Source organism: Hypomesus nipponensis, chromosome 13, assembly GCF_054491055.1.
Source record: "Hypomesus nipponensis isolate SF chromosome 13, ASM5449105v1, whole genome shotgun sequence".
NCBI classification, from domain to species: domain Eukaryota; kingdom Metazoa; phylum Chordata; class Actinopteri; order Osmeriformes; family Osmeridae; genus Hypomesus; species Hypomesus nipponensis.
In genome coordinates, this window is record NC_140373.1 from 8,129,793 (window position 1) to 8,152,925 (window position 23,133).

The 23,133-nt window shown below is 46.5% G+C and overlaps 1 protein-coding gene across 1 annotated transcript; it reads right to left on the reverse strand.

The window, feature by feature from the left end:
• Positions 1-1,472: 1,472 nt before the first annotated feature.
• shisa9a (shisa family member 9a) lies at positions 1,473-22,444 on the reverse strand. Its single transcript, XM_084670723.1, has 4 exons — positions 21,930-22,444; positions 21,284-21,387; positions 5,666-5,812; positions 1,473-2,503 (listed from the first exon to the last, which is right to left on the reverse strand). The coding sequence occupies exons 1-4, from the start codon at positions 22,442-22,444 to the stop codon at positions 1,473-1,475; spliced, it is 1,797 nt and encodes a 598-aa protein (XP_084526849.1).
• Between the last annotated feature and the right edge of the window lie 689 nt (positions 22,445-23,133).

Consider the following 23,133-nt stretch of genomic DNA (forward strand, 5'->3'; position numbering starts at 1 on the left):
CTGACTGCAGGAAACAGCTCCACAAGCAGAGGAAAGGCACAGCCTGTATGTCCAGACCAGCCCATAGGGAGTGTGTACCTGTGTCCAGTGTGTGTACTGTGTGTGTGTGTGTGTGTGTGTGTGTACATGAGTTCCTGAAAAGCATATACAGCCAGGAGTCCCAAAGATTCAGTGTTCTCCAGCTGATGCCTTCACCTCCAGTCCATCCCTGCTGGCAAGACCAAGCAGACGTGGACCAGTAAAGAAGCATGTCAGAGAATCCATCTCCATGAATAGGATCTGTAGGACAGGGTCTGTAGCGCAGGGTCTGTAGGACAGGGTCTGTAGCGCAGGGTCTGTAGGACAGGGTCTGTAGCACATGATCTGTAGGACAGGGTCTGTAGCGCAGGGTCTGTAGCACATGATCTGTAGCACAGGGTCTGTAGGACAGGGTCTGTAGCACAGGGTCTGTACCACAGGGTCTGTACCACAGGGTCTGTAGCGCAGGGTCTGTAGGACAGGGTCTGTAGGACAGGGTCTGTAGCGCAGGGTCTGTAGGACAGGGTCTGTAGGACAGGGTCTGTAGCACAGGGTCTGTACCACAGGGTCTGTAGGACAGGGTCTGTAGCACAGGATCTGTAGGACAGTAGAGGTCTGAGGGTTGGTCCAGGCCAGACTCCACTGCAGCAGAACACAGCCCAGTCCGACAACAAGTCCAAACCCAGATTTGGATAACAGTTTTGAAAACAGTATCCCTTTAGGGGTAAGTCTCAATACTGTATTGTGTCCTTCCCTTTAGTGCTTCATCTGAGTACAATGTGCTGCATTGTGTTTGACTGCTGTACTTCCAACACATACTCACCCCTGCGTGGTTTGAGTCACAGAAACACTTGCAGCGAATGCAATTATTGTATTTAAATCCCACAGTTGTCAATTCTGTTCTTTAATCTCGAATATTGCTTGTCAGATATTATAGGAGCCCATCCATGGAAATCTCAGTCCCATTGTCTAAGCTGTTTGTCAACTGTGTTTATGATTCCGCTGGAGATATCAGCTGTAGAATGGCACTCAATATCATGACACGAGCATGGGCAATGCATTTAATATTTTTATCGACGCTGACAGTTTTTCTCACTACCCTATTCATTCAGGTCGTGACATGACATGTACAGTGTTGTGACAACTGTCACTATGACAACATGCAGTAACACCTCCACATTATTTCCAATCCGTCCCTGGCCCAAGACCCAAGAACTGGTGTTTTTACAAATAGACTGTATATATATATAGTATACTAAATATATATACCTCTGCATTGGAAAAGCTACTCTCTTGACATCAGGGTTGATTTGCTTTGGATCACCACACGCACGTCCAGTACTCCTTTCCCCCTCTCCTCTCACTGGGGTAGAATTGATAAACACCAATAAACGTCTCACGGTTTTGGACCACCTCGTGTTCCTACCTCTCCCCCTGCCATCCACCTTCTTCTCTCACACAGTCACCTCAGTCTTGCTGTTGGTAACAAAGTAGGGCTGAGTGGGCAGAAAGTGCTGACTGTGGCTATGGTTTCGTGAGGCCCCCAGCTCGTTCACCTGCTCCACCGTGCAAGGGCCCCCTCTCCGGGGCCCATAGGCCTTCCTCCGCCCCACTGTCTCTGTCCCGTCCCAGCCTTTCAGACCCAGAACCAGTCCTTGACCATGACCATGACCATGACCATGACCATGACCCGGCCCACCCAAGGTGTTGGAGCTATAAGAAACCCGATGGTGGTGGCTTCCAGCACCAGACCCATCGACCATCCTCCCTGTCATGGCACCAGATAATGTGCCAGACATGGTACCGGACATGGCATTGGACATGGCACCAGACATGGCACCAGACATGGTACCAGACATGGTACCAGACATGGCACCAGACATGGCACCAGACATGGTACCAGACATGGTTCCTGGCCCAGTCATGCCTATGAAGACTGGCCCTCTACTGTGTCCTCCGTGGCCTCCTCCTTTGGGCTTCTGTCCGTTTGGCTTGGGGGCAGAGGAGGAGGAGTGCATAGAGGGCAGGGTGGATGAGATGATGGTGGCAGAGGGCATCTCTGTCACATAGGTGGCCACAGGCTCTGGGCTCAGAGGTCCGTGGGAAGTCATAGCAGAGCCCATTTTAGAGCCCATGTTAGAGCCCATGTTAGAGCCAATGTTAGAGCCCATGTTAGAGGCCATGTTAGAGGCCATGTTAGAGCCCATGTTAGAGCCCATGTTAGAGCCCATGTTAGAGCTCATGTTAGAGGCCACGTTAGAGCCCATGTTAGAGCCCATGTTGGAGCCCATGTTAGAGGCCATGTTAGAGCCCATGTTGGAGCCCATGTTAGAAGCCATGTTAGAGCCCATGTTAGAGGCCATGTTAGAGCTCATGGTACTGTTCATGGTTCTCATTGTCTGCAGAGGCTGAAGAGGAAGTCCCTTAGATGGGAGTTCCACCATCAACCGCCTTTTGCTGTAGTAGTCACCATTAGCCTTGGCAGCTGGAAGAGAAAGAGAAACAAAGAGACAGATGTTATTTATGGCAGAAGACGAGAAAGAGACAGAAAGGTCACTTCCGAGAGAGGGGCAGAAACGAGGATGCTGCTGTGGTTCTGGGATTCAGTCTTTTTTAAACTACCGCTCTCAGTCCTTTATAGATCGTTCATGTTCAATTCCTCCCATTTATTCTTGTATTCCTCCCATCAATTCCTACGTCTCCTTCTCTTATCACTGACAACGGGAGCCTTTTTATCAAGTGATTGACGCTTTCAGGATTACCATTACTCTGTGGCCTGTGGTACAGGCCTCCTTGTGTGACTGTCAGACTATGTTTGATGGGCCTTGCTTGCACGTCCTTGAAGATAAAGTTAACACACTAGGACAGTTTGCTTTGCCGTTGTAACTATAAATCTAGTTTATCGCTCTCGTTCACGCGCTCAAGAGGGAAAACAAGCGATGCGTTGTGAACAGTGAGCTCGCTTCACCTCATCTGGCGCCTGCCGGTAGACCGCTTCGGGGATCAAACTTGTTCAGGCGACAGGTAAATCAATCCAACGGCAGTCAGCTTGGTGGCGGGGGCAGCGGCACACATTCGAGGGAACGTGATTAGAAACAGCCAAGTGAGACCGCTCTGCGCTAAAGCACCAACGACTGCCAACACCCGAAGCCAACCAGACGTGGTCCCGAAGAGGCAAAACTATGGGGACTTATTTGTGTGATCCTTCCCTAATTACTGTAGATTCACCATCTGAGAAATGCCATGTCAGAGCCAGGTGACAGGTCTTTCACTGGTGGACGGAAAAGTGGGGGACAATCGAGCACTTGACTTGTCATATAATTGGTCATTTGTGGCTCACCAATTTAGGCCTATGGACAAGTAAAGTACATAATCATTCCCACACAGTCTACAGACGGTGTTGAGGGTTGAGGTCCAAGGCTGTGTGTCATTATTAGTTCACTCTCTCCATTTCTGCTTGGTGGAATCCAATAGTGTGACCTTATGGATGCGATGGGGGACAATGGAGAGATAGGTATTGATTAGTAGACCTGAGCCTTATCAGCTGGCCAGCCTGTGGACTCTGCACCGAGGGAATGTGACAGGGAGGCAATTAAAGAAAAAATAAGAGTGCTTCTCTACCTCCTCAGGAGAAGAAAGAGAGAGAGGAAACATGGAAAGAAAGAGTGAAGTGGAGGAAGAGAGAAAACGGAGTTATTTACAAACAAGTGGAGAGTGTCCAGAACTTAAATGATAAGCTGACCCTTAAACTCACACCAACTCAGCTATGTAAACAAACACATCGCATCAAGGGAGATCTTTACCTTCTGGAGGCAAGTTAAACATCTTCCTCTCTTTCCACTTTGTGTCTTTCTATAGACCCTCAAATTATACTGGATGTTTGGTTATGACAAAACTGTTGGGTTGCTATGAATGTACTTCTAATGGATCCTGAATCTGAGAAGATTCCAACCATGTTGGCAGTCTGATTAGGGAATCATGCGAAGACCTGTCTGTTAAAGAACAGCAGGGTAGTACACCTTTGTTTGAGGGCTGGAATCAGATAGGAGACAGAAGGAGATTAGAAACTCCTCTCTCTGAGATAAGGCCAGAGGAAGAAGGAGGAGGAGGTAAAACAAGATCAAAGTAAAAAAGAGAGGAAGAGAGAGGTCAAAGAGTTGTGAGAGGAGAAATAAACTTTGGTCGAGTGAAGCGGAGACGGAAGGAAAGAAAGAGGAAAGAGGAGGAAAGAGTACTGGCTGAGCGGGGTCAGATGGCTGAGCGGTTAGGGAATCGGGCTAATAATTAGAAGGTTGCAGGGTAGTTTCCCAACCGTGCAAAAATTATGTTGTGTCCTTGGGCAAGGCACTTCACCCTACTTGCCTCGGGGGGTGGGGGTTGGGGGTTAATGTTACTGCAAGTCACTCTGGATAAGAGCGTCTGCTAAATGTAAATGTAAGAACTGAGCAGAAAGTGAGGGAAGATGAGAGATAACCAGGGGGAAAGATGAGAAGGGGAGGGAGAGAGGAATATGCAGACAATGGTGTTCCTCTAAACTGGCTGGGCAATCTCACAGCATCTCTGGCCCTGGTCCAGACAGTCCAGCTAGTGTTCTGAACAGCTAAATGAACAAACCTGGCTCACTTCAGTCCCACAGCGGAGCTATGAGCCAAATCAATCACCGCTCTCTGCTTCCAGTTTACCTCAAATTGCATTGTTAGCTGTTACATAAACAGAACAGTACAAAACACTAAGCAGACCCCACCTTCCTCTCCCTCACAATCTCTCTCTCTCTCTCTCTCTCTCTCTCTCTCTCTCTCTCTCTCTCTCTCTCTCTCTCTCTCTCGCTCTCTCTCTCTCTCTCTCTCTCTCTCTCTCTCTCTCTCTCTCTCTCTCTCTCTCTCCCTCAAAATATCTCTCTCTCACAATCTTTCTCTCTCTCTGTATCTCTCTTTCTCTCTCTCTCCTTCACATTCTCTCTCTATCCCTCTCTCTCTATTTTTCTCTATCTCTCTCCACCTTCTCTTTGTCTTTCTCTATTCATCTTTCTATCTCTCTCTTTTTGTATTTTTCTCGAATTGCTGAACCATAATGGAGCTGTATCTGTGTAAACAGGCCCAACAATCTGTTCACAAGCTGAGGATGAGTCAGGCACAACCGTGGAGAAGGATTGGGAATAGGGTTCTCTTACATCTACAGTAACCATCTGAGAAAGATGTAATAGGGTTTGGCATGCAGGCAGGTGTATGTGCCTGTGTGTGTGTGTGTGTGTGTGTGTGTGCGTTAGGCAAAGCCAGTGATGATATAATGCTGGTTTGAGCCAGAGGAATATTAGAAAACAGGTGTCTGTGTGTAACATACTGAATACGCACATCCAGTTCCAGCACTAACACAGAATACACAAACAGGTTAATCTAACTTACCACCAGACCATACTAATCCATCCCACACCAAACCATTTCAGAACACACTTTTATCTTTAACAAGACTATGGTAATATATTCCAGACACAGCAAACCTACAGTTGCAGACGTACATATCCCTGGCTACATTTATCCACTCCGGAGCCCTTACAGTACTTACCTACAACCAGACAAATCAACCCCCAATCTTAACTACTAAAAGTCGATACTAATCAATCCCAGTGTTCGCGATCCCAGGTACTCACCTACAGCCTTGAGGGAGGCATACTTGCTGAGCTCCTTGCCCTGCTGTTTCTGTTCATAGACATGTGCCAACTGGGCCAAGGCAGGGTAGGGGTGCACCCCCCCAAGGGTGGATCCTGGAGCCACATTGTTGATGATCTGACCCCCCTCTGTGGAAAGGCAAAGAGAGGAGGGGGTTAAAGACTTGAACAGGAGTTGGTTTTATATCCACACCTACAAGGGGTGTTATAGGGCTGGAGTAAGTAAAGAAGCATGTAGACACGGGTTAGAAAAGTATTTGCTTGGAAGCTACATTGTAATGACATTGAAGCTGTTGAACAAGTTAATGGCTGTTCATGTAGCTTGGTACATGTCAGAGGAGGGTGAGTTCAGAGGTACTATTTTGCTCTACTCCCTTGCTACTCTGAAGTCCAAATTTAATTGAAAATTCCTGTTACCCAAGGCTGTAAAATTATACATTCTTCTAAAAGCCCCCCAAAACCACTTGATAATTTGAGTAGTCTAACTTTGAGTGAAGTAGAGAGAGAGAGAGAGAGAGAGAGAGAGAGAGAGAGAGAGAGAGAGAGAGAGAGAGAGAGAGAGAGAGAGAGAGAGAGAGAGAGAGAGAGAGAGACAGGGGTAGAGAGGGAGGGAGGGGAAGAGAGTGTACCAAAAAGCGATGAGAGGTACAGGCTCACACGCACAGAGAACCAGACGAGACAGGGTGGAGAAGACAGCATCAGAAAGAGGACAACACATCTTTTTATGTTGGACGGAAGCCAGGATTTTGCTCCCTTTCATAGCTGGGAACGGAGTGTGTGGATCTCCTTTCCACACGGCCTACCAGCCTAACAGCCTCCCAGCCTACCAGCCTACCAGCCTAGCTGTCCACTTCCTTGAGGATCTGGCTCGCGTGACAGCTGTCTTATCTATTCCTGATGGAGGCCTTTTGTCTCTCTTCTGTGACAAAGAGACAGGCAGGGGAAGGCAACGCATGTCGCCACGAGTGGTTCTATTGATTCTAACTGTGGTTTCCTCCTGTTTCATCTGCCAACATTCTCAGCAAAGAACAGGGATCAAAGAGGTGTAACCTGCCGTCGTACCTGTCAGCCAGACTGCAGGGGACAGGGCTAATTAATCACTTATCCTGTATGCTGGAGCTCTGACACGCAAGAGGGAAGGAGAGAGAGAGAGAGAGATAGAGAGAGGTAGAAGGATGGAGCGACAGAACTAGTGAGTGAGAGAGAGGGATGTGAAAGGGACATGGAAGGTGACAGGGATGTGAGCAAGGGGCTGGTGAAGGGAGAGAGGAGGGGAAGAAATGTGGGAGGGCAAGAGATAAAAAGAAAGAGTGCAGGCAAGATGGATGAAGGGAAGCAGCAGCAGGTAGCTAACTGCAGTGAGTCACCGCTCTCCCCCAAACCCACTGGCCGTCTTTACTTTAAATGACAGAAGGGCCCACAGAAAAACACGCTGTTTATATCTACCAAGGGATTCTGAACACACCAGACTCCAGGTTCCATTCTTCTCTCCTCAGCCTAAAACAACATGCCAACACAATTTACAGTCAACAATGTTCTCGAACATTGTCTCATGACCATCTGCTGCATTTAGAGTTTGAAATAATCATTACAATATGTCTTGCTAGCTTTAACGTAATCCTTTTTTTTTTTTTTTACCACAGTGGCTATGGCACTTACAACAAACAGCGAAACAATTTTGAAGTTCCATCTGCAGATCCTCAGAATACCTTTGCAACATCACGCTGGAGGGACTATGTCACTCGGCTGGCCTGGGAACGCCTCGGGGTCCCCCAGGAAGAGGTGGTGGAAGTGGCCGGGGAGAGGGAAGCCTGGGCCTCCCTGCTTAGGTCGTTGCCCCCGCGACCCGATCCCCGGACAAGCGGAAGATGACGAGACGAGACATTCCGCTACGCACAACCTTCAAATAATTCCTCCTTTAAGGTTCTCATCCACAACCTTATCCAGTTTCCTCCTCCCTTGGCTCTGTATGGTTCACATCGATTGTGTGGGTGTTTGGATGGATGACAGACAGCTGTCAGCCTGCACGTCAGAATGAATGTGAACGTGGTGACAAGCTGGGTTCAAGGCCAGTGGCAGCAGAGCTCCTTTGAGCACACAGTCCATTAGTCGGTCTTCTATCCAGGGACATGCTGAAGAGCCAGTCAGCAGAATCCAATTGACTAGAGTGGTTAAGAAACACTTCAAGCACTACACTGTACTGTACCTCACCCCAGGAAGACTAATCAATTCCAGATGCATTATTTAGCCTTTTAGCACTTGGTTGCTGTTACATGTGTGTCTGTATGTGTGTGTGTGTGTGCATGTGTTTGTAAGACACAGGGATGTGTGTCGCAGGGGAGGCCGAACAGGACAGTCAACATGGCTTCAGTCGTGTCCCGAGCAAGCTCAATGAACGCTATAAACATTGTTAGTAGACAAAAAGACTGAAGTATTATTTTGTTCTGATGTTGTAAGAGTGGTGCAGTAAACCGTTTTTTATTTAACACAATATGTTGCTGTTTTAACTTTGACCTAAAAACCAACAAAGATGTGTCCTGCTTCAAGATTGGCTGTGTGCAACCAATGGTCAGGTCAAACCTAACTGAATTCCCATTTAGTTTGACTCACCACAAGTGCTGCCTCTGAACTAAATGCAAGCCACTTTGTCATGGCAACAGACCTAGTTGTGATGCCTGCAGTGGGCTCTCTCTCTCACTTACTCCCTCTCTCTCTCTGGTTTTGTATGCTGCCTCGCCCACATCACCAACAGGCTACTGTAGATAGACTGTAATGTTATGCAACTGAGACTATCTCCAGCAAACTCTCTATACTGCATACTACAAGTTTGTTTGTGCGCTGAGACAACTGTGGACATATGGACTCAGTACTGTACACCAAGACCTGCATTGCCAGGAATCCCAGTATATGGACAGCATCCATTTAATACAGACTGATGTTGCCACTTGCTCAACCGCTAGGGTAATTTAATATAAACAAACATTTGCATGCTTTTCAGAATTAATTTCAGAATGAATGTCGGGACCATGGATTTATTTTCCCTGCATGGAGATGTGTGTATGTGTGAGTATGGACACACCCGTATGTGTGTTTGCTCTGTATTGTGATTCAATGTGAAAGCATGGTTAGGGGACTGAAGGTCAGTGCTGTGTAAGCCCAGGGTACATTTCAAATCTCTATTTGCCGTCTGACATGCAGGGGTAAGCAACAGCATGTGTCCTACATCACATATTCTGCTTCTGTTTGCAAGGCAGGCGAGAGAGACGGGGTGGGCAAAGAGAGGAAGACCAAAAAAGGAATGAGTGATTTGAGGAGCGGAGAGGAACAGAGCCATGGAGAGGAGAGGAGGAGAGGTGGAGGAGAACAGATGCGGTCTGCTGTGTGCTCTCTCTGCCTGCTGCTTCTATCAACACTGGGAGGCGAGGAGGTCAGAAGGTGGAGATTAATTAACTACTGTACACATGAACCAGTGTTAACTACTGTAGAAATGGACCAGTGTTATCTACTATATATATGGATCCGTGTTAGCTACTGAGTGTTCATGGAGTTACATACAGTGAAAGATCTTCTGCCTGGACACTACATCCAAAATGGTGGCAGGAAATATTTGTAAAAATACAACAGCATCCCCCTTAAAGGTGATGTGATTCAATTCACTCGATTGATCCTACAGGATTATTACTAATACTGATTATAATTCTGTCCAGTCAGTGTGTACCTAACACAGACATGCTGTCATAGTTCGAGCCATTGGCACAGCTCCTGTCCTCTCAACATGCCTGCTCGTTATCCTCAGCCATATGTTCCTATGACGACTCCACTGCTCATTAACAGGACAATGTGTTGATATTTAGCTGAAACAAGGTGCCGCTAAGCATGTTGAGAGGGTTTGTGACAGCCCATTGCATATGGAGCCCAGTTAGGATGATCCCAAAGCATCTATTCAACACAGTTGTCTGTGAAGTGATGAAGATGAGAATGCCATGAAATGGGATCCTCGTATGAATACCAATTGTCTTTCCTATTCTGAAGAGCTCTTTACAGTAATACGTTTCCATTGTTCTCTCTTTTTCGTTCCTGCACAATGGAACCTGGCCAGCATGCCAACTCCTCCACTGACATGCTGCTGTCTGGTCCCTAGACAATGCAGGAATCAAAGTCCTCAGGGAGTACATCTCCAGTAATTGTTTAGAAGGATGAAGCACACTTCCGTTCCTAAATATAATGTTGATATTAAAATGACATGCCACACACGGGATGGATAATCGGTCGTCGCTCGCCAGTGTGAATACTATCTATAGAGTCTGGGGACAAGGAAATATCACAAGCTGTCTTTTTCCTCACCTCTGCATTATCAGTGATTTCCTTTTTTATTTTGTGCGTGTTTCATGATTGCTGTCTGGAAGTCTAGTCTACCCCTCGCTCTCCCTCCCTTTTTCCTTCTCCCGGAGTTCTCATGTGAATGAGGTGTCTCTTTGGACAGTGCTGCATGTTACAAGGAGGCCTCTGTCACTAAAGCATGGCTTCCCCCCTCCCTTCCCTTTACCCTGTCGCCCTCTCCATCTCCGCTTGAGTGGCCCTTTCCCTATCACCACTCTCTGTCAGCATCCTCGTCTCCTCTCTCTGTCTCCTCTCTCCTTCTCTTCTTCTTATGTCTATCTGTCTATTAGATACAGTGTTCTGAGCTCTATTCCTGTCCTGCCTGGGCTGTGTGAGTCAGCAGAGCCTTGTCGTTCTAACAACTTCCTTCTCTTAGACAGGCAGAGACAGAGACAGAGATTTTGCGTGTGTTTATGTGTTCGTGTCTGTGTGTGTGTGTGTGTGTGTGACTGTGCATGTGTGTGTGTGACAAAGACGATGTGTGTCACCAGGGGAGGCCTGACAGGACTGTCAACATGTCTCCTGTCGCGTCCCAGTCAGAGTGAAGACTGCAGTAAAGGGACAGTGGGTTTCATTTGTAAACAAGTTCACCCTGACTTCTGTGGATGACATACATAAAAGCCTGTAAATGAGGGGAGAGGAGAGAATAGAAATGGAGAGGAGAGGAACGGAGAGGAAGGGAAAGGAAGGGAGAGGAGTGGAGATGCAGGAGGGAGAGAAGATAATTCAAGGATTTACAGGTTCTAAAGATCTGGAGGAGGGGGAGGTTCTTGTTCTGAGATTAAAACATGGTTGCCAGACATTCAGAGTCTCATCCCCACTAGCAGCACCAAAAAGGGCACAGGGAAGCACAGGTAATTACAGCTGAGTTGAGGTTCACCAGGAGTAATCACCCACTCCTCAGTCCTCCATTATTGCTGCAACTCCTTACAAACAAATCCATCACCCCAGCAATACGTGCTGTTTATTTGGTAAAGAAGAATAAACACTCTTAGATGCAGTGTGATAGTGTGCAAGTGATATCTCGGTACACATGACTGCTGATAACCCTTTTAAAAGTAATCTCTGAATAAACACAGTCCTTTTTCATCCAGACAGTCATTCGTTTATCAACAGGCTGCTGACAGGTCAGAATGGTAATGATTATCCAAACACTAGTCTTTGGCAGTCTCTCACAAATGCACAAATGCACACTCACACACACATGCACACACTCTACCAGTTCTCCTGGCTTCTCTGGTCCACAACCTGAGAGAAAATGCAAAAACTGAAAGAAGTGAGTCAAAGACAGAACAACCCTCATCCTTTCATCCATCTGTCCTGGTCTTAAATAATCAGTTGTTTCTCTTCTCCTTGCTACAGCTCTGCAGTTTCTTCGGTGTGCTGTACCAGTTTGTTTGGTGGGATGTAGCTATACTAAGGTGATTTTCGATCTATCTGGGATACAGTAGGTGTTTCCAACCGCAGGGATCTTCTCACCAGTGAAAGGATGCAATGAAACCATGATATCCCTAAATTGAACTAAATGAGCTCCTCTATTTTAAATTCATGTTTCTGCTTTCATTTAGAAATGGCATAATGAGCAACACTTTACCACATGGCTGGATCTCTCGCATCACTTCTTCTCTCTCCTCCCTTTGTGTCGTGATCTTCCCTTCTTCTGTGAAGCCTGTTTTTGACCTCACAGCTTGCCCCTTCCCTCTGCTGCTACGCTTCATTGTTCTTACTCACCCATTTTTATCACAATTTCACTTTCTCTCAATCTCTGATTCCTTTCATTCAAAGGTAGGCCTCAGACTGCCTGGCTGGGCTCTCAGTTGCCTGCAGGTTTTATATGCGTCGAGCGTCCATGGCCACAGTGAGGAGGTCTGTACACCATCGCCTCTCCTCTCATCTGCTCTGCTCTCCTACCCTCCCACCCTCCCCAGCTCATAAAAGATGCAGAGGTAATATCATGCAGGGGCGTGTGGTCACTCATAAATCGGGGGCATCCCAGAGGAACAAAACTGTGAGACGGACCGATTACCTCACAAGTGATTTCCGCTATCCCACCACCTTCCTCCCCCTTTCCCCTCCTCTATCAGAGACGGAATCATTTCTGTCCATCCACATGGATGCTCATGCTTTTCTATTATTAGGAAAGACTAAACATGGCATTTATTGACAATCTGAGAGAGCGGAGGAAAATCAATTCTGGGAAGACATCTATACTCCCTCAGTGGAGAGACACAAGCAAAGAGAGAAAGAGAAAGAAGGAGAGAGCTGGAGAGGGAAAAAGAAAAAGAAAGAAAACAGTGAGGGAGGGGGAGAGTGGGAGAAAGACAGGGGAGAAGAGAGAGGGGAAAGATCAAATGACAGTAAGAAAGTGAGAGGGATGGAGAAAAGGAGGGACAGTGAAAGAGAAAGCAGAGCAGGAAAAGGAGGTGAAAGTAGTAGTAGACAGAAAGAGAGATAGAGAGAAGGAAAGAGACAGAGAGAGAGAGAGTCATAGCTGTTAGACAAAGGATCCTCCTGCCTGCTAGATGGAGTGGGGCCAGGGCTGGGTGTTACCCATTGATAAGTGGGTCAAGAGGAATCCCCCTATGGAACCCCCCATAGGCCAGCACACACAGTACCTAGGTCCATGGCACGCTCACACACAGAGCACACACACAGGCATGTGGCGCACACATACACACATGCACACACAAACGCACAGACACATAAAGAAACACATGCACACATAAAGCACACACCCCATCCTCGCTACCCGTGCCCTCTTCCTCTCACACAGACGCACAGACACACATGCAAACACACATGCAAACACACTTCAAATGAACTCGACTGAAAATGACATCATTAGGAGATCCCTCTCAGTTAACACCTGTTTGGTAATTAATGCCAATCGTGTGTGAGGAGAGAAGGAGCCTGCGGCAGTCGTCCGGTCTGGAGACAGAGCTACAAGCAGCTCAGCACACTGTGCTCATTAGCATCATCAACCTGGCAGCCCCCCCCCCCACCCCCACCGCCTGCTGGGAAATCAATTTAGAAGATAAACAGAAAATAAATAAACATGGGAAGAGGTAGAAGGGAGGAGGAAGAAGAGCAGAAAGAGGAGGAAGAGGTGTAGGTGAAGGAGGAGGGATGGGTGCAGTGGTATTGACTCAGTAAGGGACTAAACACCTGTGTGCCAGACCGTTAGTGTGTACATGGTATATTGCCAACCGCAAACACATACCTGTCAACAAGCACGACAACAGTAATCATATTCTCACAAGGACTATAATTAATAGCACAGGTTAAGGTACAAAATCCAGCAGGTGTGTAATTCCTCTGGCATTTAGTGACATTACTATTTTACCACTTGTTGCTTAATTCCAGAAGTAGATCAGAAGGATGACCAGATATGCTTTAAAATCCAGGAAAGCCTCACTACACATTTCATGTTTGAGGTTGGGATAAGCAGCCATACATGAATCCGATTTATTGCAAAGTGCAGCACAAGATGAATTTTTCATAGTTGCAGGTGTAACATGTTGACCAAATGGCCGCCGGTCTGGAAATTTGACAATATAAACAATCTCGTTTTGAGTCAGTTTACGTGTGTGTGTGTGTGTATGTGTGACGGTGTTGGAGTATGTGTGTTGACAGATAGACCCAGAAAGAACCACAGGTTCTGGTCTAAGTGACAGGTTGGAATGGATTCAATTCAATATGATACTAAATAACTGCAGTGGAGATGCGTGCTTGCTCTCTCACACAGACACACACACACACACACACACTCTCACACACACACACACACACACACACACATGCATACACGCACACACACACACACACACAGTTGGCACCTCAACAAGGCTTCTACTAATTGATTGTCTATTGTCCAGTGTGTCTACAAGACTTCAGCCACCAGGCCCAGTGGGAATCATAGATCAATGCAGCTCTGCCAGTTAAATACCACATTCTGAGGCACCAGTCACAATCAACTCATCCCTTCTGACACTGACTGTGGTAGGGGGGCACAGATTCAGCAAGCAGGGGCAGAATCTTCACTTTGGAATAGAGAATGCCATATTGTATCCTTTAACAGCCGTCCTGTCAGGTGTGTGTGTGTGTGTGTTGGGGGGGGGGGGGTAGTGCAGAGTAGTGCTTTCTCTTTCCTCTCACCGTTCAAAATCTATCTGTCTTTCCCCACCCTTTCCCTCATCCTTCTTTTTCTCCTCACAGTAACTGAGAGAAGGAGCTATGCAGTAGCTTCGAGGGATGCTGTCAAATTACTCCCCTCAAGGCTCAGAATAACACAGAAAATAAAAGATTCTTTCATGTCCCTCTTTCTCCCAGAGGTTCCTGAGGGTTGAATCTAGTATCTGCTGGGAGACTGACAGGGACAGAAGAGGTGGTCTCCCCTCATGGGGTCTCTCTCCCTTTGACTTTTACCTCCATGAAAAGATATGTTGCTATTGCTATTCCACTAATTCGAGCAATCAGATCACTTTGTCTAATGATTTAGAGATTTTGTTCATGAAGGTAGGCAAAGTATGTGTATTATACCACTACAGAAGTAAAACAACTCCACAGAAGAGAGGGAAGGAGAAGAAATACTGGAGTTTTGTGGCCAATCTCCGCTTTCCACACAGTTGTTTTTGTGTGAGACTCTATACGTTTCAAGGCGAAGATTCCAGAACTAAGCTCAGAATAAGATGCTGCTGTACAGTATGCCTGGAAGTGGATTTTGTTTTGAGTCTTAAAGGCATTCTCCATCTATTCTATCTTCACAAAAGCACACCTGTACTTTTCCAGTAACCAGCCCCTCCTGTTTCCCCCTCCTCTTTGATATTATAAAAACTCATTAAGGTGTGTTTTGCATAATCCCAGACCAAGCTGCGTGTTGCATAAGATCTACAAAGATACTGAAATGGTGCAATTTGCATATATGCATGAGGCTGATCACAACGTCAGAGAGAAGGGCAGAGTGCGACCTGCATCTCCATACCGTTCTCTGGGTTCACTTATTTAGTCTGGGCCGCAGGCATTCTAATAGATCACAGGTGAGATTTGACGATGGATGGGTAGGGTATGCAAATTGATGAAAGCATATAATTGTCAACAACTTTTACCAACGAGGTGAATCCGATTCGCTTTTTTATGAAAGGTCAATTGCGGAACTTTGTTACACTCGCAGTGATCAAATAGTTTGCGTTAAACACGGAAAGGTAAAGAAGAGCTGGGGTCTGTGTGGCTGCTGTGTGTTTGTCTCAGCAATGGTGTCTGATTCAAGCTGGCAGGTGTCAGGGACCCTGCAGGACCATACTGACCTCGTCTGGGAGACGCAACCCTCAAATAAACAATACCATGGCTTTCTTTCCTAAACCCACCAGGCAAAGATCATCCGGCTTATAACCAGGGGCCGTCACGACTCAAAGGTGATCTTGATAACGGCAAGCGACAGAGACTACAGATGACAAACAAAGAACAACAACAACAACAGTCTTACAGCCCCACAATGTCCTCGTTTCAGTCCCAGTTTGACATTGCTGATGGGTGGTGGAGCAGAGTTGCAGACCTGAGCTTCTATTACTGCAGTGCTTGGTGGCTGATGCCTGCGCCCAGCATCGTGACGCACTTCACAAGTCCACACATGTCCCTGTTCCATGGGCCAGCGCCCAGGGAAGGAGAAGAATGCCAGGCTGTCCCCAGGCAGTGGGAGAATGAGCCAGGCTGGTAGTCCCCGGGTGGGCAGGGGGAGAGTCAGCCAGGCTGGCCATGGGTGGGCATGGGGAGATAGGGACATGGAGGCTGGCCGTCCCCTTGTTCTGTGGACTGGGATGTGGGCAGAGTGAAAAGCAGCCAGGCTGGCCATGGGTGTGTTGGAGGAGATGGGAGAGTGGAAGGCTGGCTGCCCCTGGTCTGTGGCCCCTGGTCTGTGGCCCCTGGTCTGTGGCTGGGGTATGAGCACGGAGGCAGGCCAATGGGTGGTTGGAGCCAACCTGCCCCATGGTCTGTAGGCAGGAGAGCAGAATAGATCTTGTTCCCCACACACCAGCCCTGAGGTGGGTGGTATTTGTGTGTGTGTGTGTGTGTATAGGTGTGTTTGTGTATGTGTGTGTATGTGCATGTGTGTAAGTGTGTACATGTGTGTGTGTGGGTCAACACAGTCACAAATGTGCCAACAGCAGGGGGTCGCTCTGCCTGTGACATGACATGGCTGCTGGCGTCAGTCTCTTAGCCAAGAGAATCTGCTGTCTGCCCTCGGGCACATGCACCATGATAGGCCTGAGCTGAGGGACAGTGTGTGTGTGTGTGTGTGTGTGTGTGTGTGTGTGTGTGTGTGTGTGTGTGTTTGTGTGTAGCAGAGCCTTGGGACAGAACTGATCTGTTGCTTGGCTGTCCTAGACAACACAGGCTGTCCTTAAAGTCAGCCAAAGCCCTCAGCATGCAGAGACTAAGGAGACGGGAATCCCAGCTCAGCAACACAGCTTAGAAACCACTGACACAACCAGCTCCAGCCTTCTAAGGAGATCCTACACCTCTTGTGAACACTGGAAGGGTACAGCCTTTTATATGGTTACTGCTATGTGAAATAGTAGATTACCACAGATTTATACATCACTGTGTATTCACTGAAAGGCAGAGCTGTGTAACAACAACTGAGGATTATAACGGATTTCTCCTAGCATGATATTGGTACATGTAAGAGAGTCTTAATGATCTGGTTAATGCCCATGTGAGATTTAGCTTAGTCTGCTGTAGTCCTAAATGATGTACGGATTGTTTGTTTGAAAGTGTATGTTTTCTGTAGCCTTGCTACTGGGAACAAGAATGGAATGACTGAATTGTAAGGAATTTGAATCTGTAATAGATATGAAACTTAAGACTTGAAGAAATGATGACACTCGACTTCACTGCTTAGCTGTTCATACCGTTCAGGGAAAATGCCAGGGTTCCTTAATTCACAGGGTTATTAGAAGCATTCACCGCAGCAATTACAAATCATGTATTTCTACAGTGCACTTCTTTTAACATTTCATGTGTAGTCATTTCTGCACGAGCCAGAGATGGATCCACTGTAGAGGAGGGTAATGCCACTGATGTTTGAGCATGTTTAATTTTTTAGAGCACTGGACACACACTCACACACGGACACACGCGCACACACATAATTACCTGTCAAAACTGGGATGTGACTTCCTGGCAGTAAATTAACTGATTAATATTCCCTGGGAAGGCAGAGGAGTGAAGGCGGTTCGTTGATTAGAGGTAAAGATATTCACCAACCTTATAGCTTCTTCTATTATAACAGCACAATGACTTGATGGAAAATTACAGAATTAGCCACAGGGCTGGATTCAGACAAGAAGGACACACGCAGATGGAGAATACAGTTCATATTAAACCTGCTCTAAAATGACCACAGTCAAATCGGTACACTTAAAAAACACTTGATTTCAATCACCCTGTGTACTATCACCCTGTTTAATACTGTACATTGTTCCATACAGTGCAGACCAAAACCCACCAAACCTGACATGACAGGTCAATTAAAGAAAGTAATACATATAAAATCCCACTCTAACTCTGTTCCAAGTTGTCCCGCAACTGTAGCCCATTACTTTTTCTACCTCTATCGTGGCCTCTCTGCCTCTCTCTCCCCCTTTTTACCCCCAGCACACTACCCTCTCCCCCTTCCCCACTCTCTCCTCCTCCTTTCCCTATAGCCTCCCAGTTGATTCTGAGACCTGGGTCTGGTTCATGGCTGCCATTTGTAAGATCTCTGTGTGTGACCACAGATCCCTAATAAACAGCAGCTCAGCCAGCTAATGGCTCCCTGAGCTGCCTTGGACATAGTTCAAATGGGTCATTAAGTCCAGGACCAGGACCAGCCTGTGATTGGTCCTGCGACCAGTCTTCAGGAAAAAACCCTGAGGCCATACATGTGAAAGCCTGGTTCCAAAGTACCATTGTTATATCTTGGCCTTCCTAGTTCCTGCTTATTCACCTTGGTTGTTAGGTTGGAGGGTTCTGGAAGGAAATTTGGGGATCAGGCCACACAAATGTTTCACTCCATGGCTGAGGTAGGCTGACAGATCCATAATGGCAGTACGGACAGCAATATTTGCACACACACAAACACACACATTTCTCACAAATTTAGATCTAGGATACTTGACAGTAGGTGATGAAGTATGTGAGGTTCAGCAAACCTCAGCTAAAACTGGATATTTACTCAAGCCTGTATTTTACAAGCAATTGGCTATTAAGATCCACTACTTCCAGTCTGGACATGTTTAAGGAGAGATTAGAACTGCTGGGGAGGTGATTATAAAAGTCTGTGAACGTGAGCTGTGAATACAGATCACAGCCTTATTCAACTAACAGTCTCCTTTCTCTCTCTTTCTCTCTCTTTCTCGCTAACTCTATCCCTCTGTCTGTAGCTCTCTCCCTCTCATTTCCTATACCTCTCTCCCTCTCATTCTTCCTTGTTCTCTCTCTCTCTCTCTCCTGAGCTAATGCACTATAATCATGGTGCCTTGACACAAACTGTAGACATTTTAGGTTTGTCTTGGTGTATTTTCCAATGACTTAAAAGTTCTGCTTTCAGGAACAATCCGTCTGATTGACTGACAGCCTGAAGCTCCTGAGGTTCAGGAGGGCTGTTCACAGTACGTGGTTGAGGATACAGTACATGTCACAGAGGTTACCATCTGTCAGCCTCTTCTGCATGTCACCCCAGAGATCATCTGACTGGTGACACTGCACTGATCCTCTCTCTGACAGTTACCACCCAGCCATGCCCATGTCCTCCCTCTGTCTCTGTCTCTGTCTCTCTCTCTCTCTATCTATCTCTCTCTCTCACACTCCCTGCCTCTCTCTCACTTTGTGTCTCCGCCGCCACCTTTTTCTCTCTCCACGTTTTCACTTCTCCGTGTCTTTGCTTCTCGTCACACTTTCTTTCTTTCTCTTTCTCTCCTTCAATCTGTCCCTCTCTCTGTCTCTCCTGTCTGAGCTCTTTGATGCTCAAAGCTTAGAGACAAGGGATTTTCAGCTTTTTAGGAATGAAAAGAAACTCCATTGCCATTTTGAAAAGGCATGAAAGTCTGGTAACCAGGCCACAGGGGAACAGAGACGGACGATTGGTTGGTTGGCTGACTGGGGGGCTGGTTCAGGGCTGTATGGAGAGGCGAGGCTTAACTGTCCATTTTTTATGTGTAGTGGAGTACTGAGGCCCTCCATGGTCCCAGGCAACAAAATATGGAGAGCTGTAGACTCTGAAGTTTCAATAACCAATGCTGTTTGCGAAACATAGTGTACAGTCGTACTTTGTGAACCACATGTGTGTCTAAGTTTATGAGTCTGTGTGTCTGTTTGTGTACGAGAGGGAGGGAGAGAGAGAGCATTTCTATAAATGGTTCTAAGGGTTTTGTAAAGTGCTAACATTCCATGACATTCTAGAATGCTGATATTTACCACCTAAATGATGAAAGGGTGATTCTTTATATCTCCTCATGAACATGCCTGGGAATGGGTGCATTGTTGGAAAGCTGCACAAAACTGGAAATAACAGCAGAATCTGATAATCCAACATTCATCCAGTGACAGAGGACCCAGTAGCACCATCTATATATATATATTGATGATGCCAGTAATAAAGCAATCTAGTCATGATCTATAATCAATACATAGTTTGCAAAATTGAAAATTGATTATTTTGACCTTGGTTTTTTTAACCTTGATTATTTTAGCTGGTACACACCAGAAGAGCCTGCTATGGCTTTCTATTGCCCCAGCTGGCATTTCACATCCTGATTGTCTTTCATTGATTTTTAATAATGTACTGTAACACATCTACTCTTATCACCCTCCTTCCCTATCCTCCAATCCTTCTATACATTCAATCCTATTCGTTCTCTTCCCATCCCTCCTTCTATCCGTCTTTCTTGCAGATAAATGTGCTCCCGTACCCCTAGGATGCTGAAGACCAATAAGACTGTGTATCTGGGGAGATCCAGGGGATCACTGAGGTTAATAACATTCCCCATGATCACCCAAAAGCTCCCAGGATTAGTGCGTTCTGGGAAAAGTAAGCACTAATAATCACATATCCATACCAGGGGTTAGAGTCACTTTTCACAGGTGATAGTGCAGGTTATCTCTTTCCCTCAGAGGAGAATTAGAACTAGGAAACACATCGTTCCATCTTTGTGTCCATGTCCATTAGCAGAGGGTTTTCCTCTCTCTAAACACTGTTAGCAATCTTGTGCTATTAAGTTTAAACCACATAACTTCTATAAATAACATTTCCTCCCCAGAAAAATAATCCCCAAATCCTAAAAAGCTGTGAGGGTGCTCTGCAGTACAGGCAAAACACTGACACACAATGCCATTCAGATTGTAGTTGGACTTGATGGTAAAATCTAGAAAACAAAGAGATTTCCGTCCACTGTCTGAACACAGCGTCTCCAAACACTTTCAGGAAGAAAGCTTGGAAGATAAGAAAGAGCAGTGAGGTTTACTATCAATCCTTGCACTGAAAGCCAATGGCTGAGACGGGTGTAAATTCATTTGATGAAACCCCGTTCTCTCTCATCTTTCTGTGCAATTTTCTTTCTCTCTCTATCTCTCGCTCTCTCTCTCTCTCACACACACAGTGTCTCCATGTTGCCATTTTCTTAACTGCTCATTCTCCAGTCTGTGTTTTGGGGGTTGTTTGATCCCTGTGTTAAACACAAAGCACACATAGATGTGGTTGTATGCAGAGGCAGCCCACGGGACGCAACGGAAATAGATGGCATTCATGGCTCTGTTGTCTCTCTCTCCATTTCGCTCGCTCTCTCTCCCTACTGTCCCACCACCCCCATCTCCATACACATCTTGCATCATGTGGGCACAGACAAAAATAAAACTGTGAATAACCACTGCATCTGAGCACTCAGCCTCATCAAAATCAGAAGGCAGGTCGTCTATGTGGTGTGAATGTCTGGATTTTGTGATTTAGCAGAGAAGCCTGTGCCTCACACATGCCATGAAACAAAACATATCAGCTACTAGCTCTGGATGCAGACAGAGTCCACTTAAATTGCTTGAGGGGCTTTACATTCAGAAATAATTGGGTTCTGTTTTGCTTGAACAGACCTGGTCTGGCCTGTGGCCTATACAGGATGGTCTGTGATCAAATGTTTCATGTATCTCCAACCCTGTGATTCCGACCCATTGACGAGTTGCCCTGAAACTTACGGTTGTTGGCCCTGGCGTCATAGTGCTGCGCGTGCATACCGAGGGCGTCCTCCCCCTGAAACTGACCTCCTGGACATCCACCCTGGAGCACGCTTGCAACAGCCCTGTACATACGGGAGAAAGGAAGAGACAGTGTGGTTTAAGACATTACGAAGTGTCTTTACCAAGTGATCTGCCAAATAAATCCACCCGCACATTTCGTTTTTGCCTAAATCGAAAGTTCCTGGTCAATCATAGGGGCACCGTACATCAGCCCTTAATTTATGGAATAAATACCATGATTGGCGTGTAAAACACTTTACTGTACATATTTTCCTGTATTACGACTAGAGTGTGTTCCAAACAAGCACAGTATGCGCAGGTTGAGCATGTGCCTCTCACTCTCTGCACAAAGACAAGCGCCCCCGCTATTAGTTAAGTGGTCCTCACGCTAAGCCTTTGTGGACCAGTAGAATACTTGCAAAGCTATTTGGGCTATTACAGAATTTGTATTGTGTTGAGTAGTGACATTATGGAAACGGAAACAAACGAGTAAAAGAACATGAGGCAAACAAAGACAGCGCTGTGCGCGCCGATCTCAACAGCCACCAGAACAAAGCTGGCCGCGCGCAGTAGCTACTGTGGAACAACACCAAGCAAAACGCACCTGGACATGTTCTCTCTCTGCGGACGATGCGCCTTCTCTAGGCCCAGTTTTGTGAATATCCCAACAAGAGCCATAATGGCCACTACTCCACAGATGACGTACACAACCATGTTCGTTTTATCTTTGGTGGAGTCGTGTAGAGGGTCTTTCTTTTTCTTTGGAGTGTTCATTGTTTTCATCCACTCCATGGTGCGGTTGTTTTTACAAGTGCTCTGATCCAGTCGCGATCTTCTGTACATGCAGCAATAACGGAAGCCACAAGTGCCGCAGCAGTACAGATAATCACCCGTGCTGCACGTAAACGGTGGATCCCACTGACCCATGACATCGTAATAGCCCATACACTCGTCCTCTGTGTGCGGAGTGTCAGGTGTCACCATCTCGTCCTCTCTGGATCCGTTGGACGTCGCTATCATGATGAAACCTCCGGGTTGACCGGGCTCTCCGTCCGCTTTGCAAACAAGCACCATAAGTTTGACCAACAAGTAACCAAGGAGAAAGTATTTCCCCGTCATTGTGCTTTCACCCCTCTCTCAACTGTGTTTGCACATAAAAATCTATTGTAGGAAGAAGGTCTTTTATTATAAAAAGTCCAGAGACACACCTCCAAATGGCAGAATGCCACCCTCCGCTTCAAAAAACATGTTCAGCAATGTGTCTCCACCCCAAAAAATCAAAATATCAAAACCTTCGATTCGTATTTGTCCTCTGATGAAAATGTTACATCTATCCTGTTTTAGTCCTCCGTGAATTGTTTACGCACATTCCCCACAAGCGTCTACAGGTGCTCTTGAAAATTGATTTATGTTCCTTTTATAACTATACCAAAACGACACTACTCTTTACATCCGTCAAGGAACCTTTGCGCACGAGAGTCGACGGACACACAACTGCAACAGCAATGTGAGCGCGAGTGAACGAATAAAGAGAGTCGAGGGTGGAAGAGTCTGGTGCGCAAAGGGAGAGGAGGAGTGGAGAGAAGGAGTGGAGCGGACTGAAAAGGGGGAGGGAATGAACGAAGGATTGCCAGAAAATAGAGATCCCTCTAACTTATTGTAAGACCGCTGGCCCAAAACACACATAACTGAATGTAGGTTGAGCTGTCCTGTCGAGTAAAAGCTCGTGAGTTGTGTCTAACATCCTTGGTGCAGGAAAAGTAGGCTAACATCTAAACACACTCACTCACACACACACACACACACGC

Coding starts and splice junctions, on each gene's coding strand:
- shisa9a (XM_084670723.1), bottom strand. CDS start 22,444: ATGACGGGGAAATACTTTCTCCTTGGTTACTTGTTGGTCAAACTTATG. Junction 21,388..21,929: donor CAGAGAGAGAACATGTCCAG/GTGCGTTTTGCT, acceptor CCGTATGTACAG/GGCTGTTGCAAGCGTGCTCC. Junction 5,813..21,283: donor TGACGCCAGGGCCAACAACC/GTAAGTTTCAGG, acceptor GCCTTTCCACAG/AGGGGGGTCAGATCATCAAC.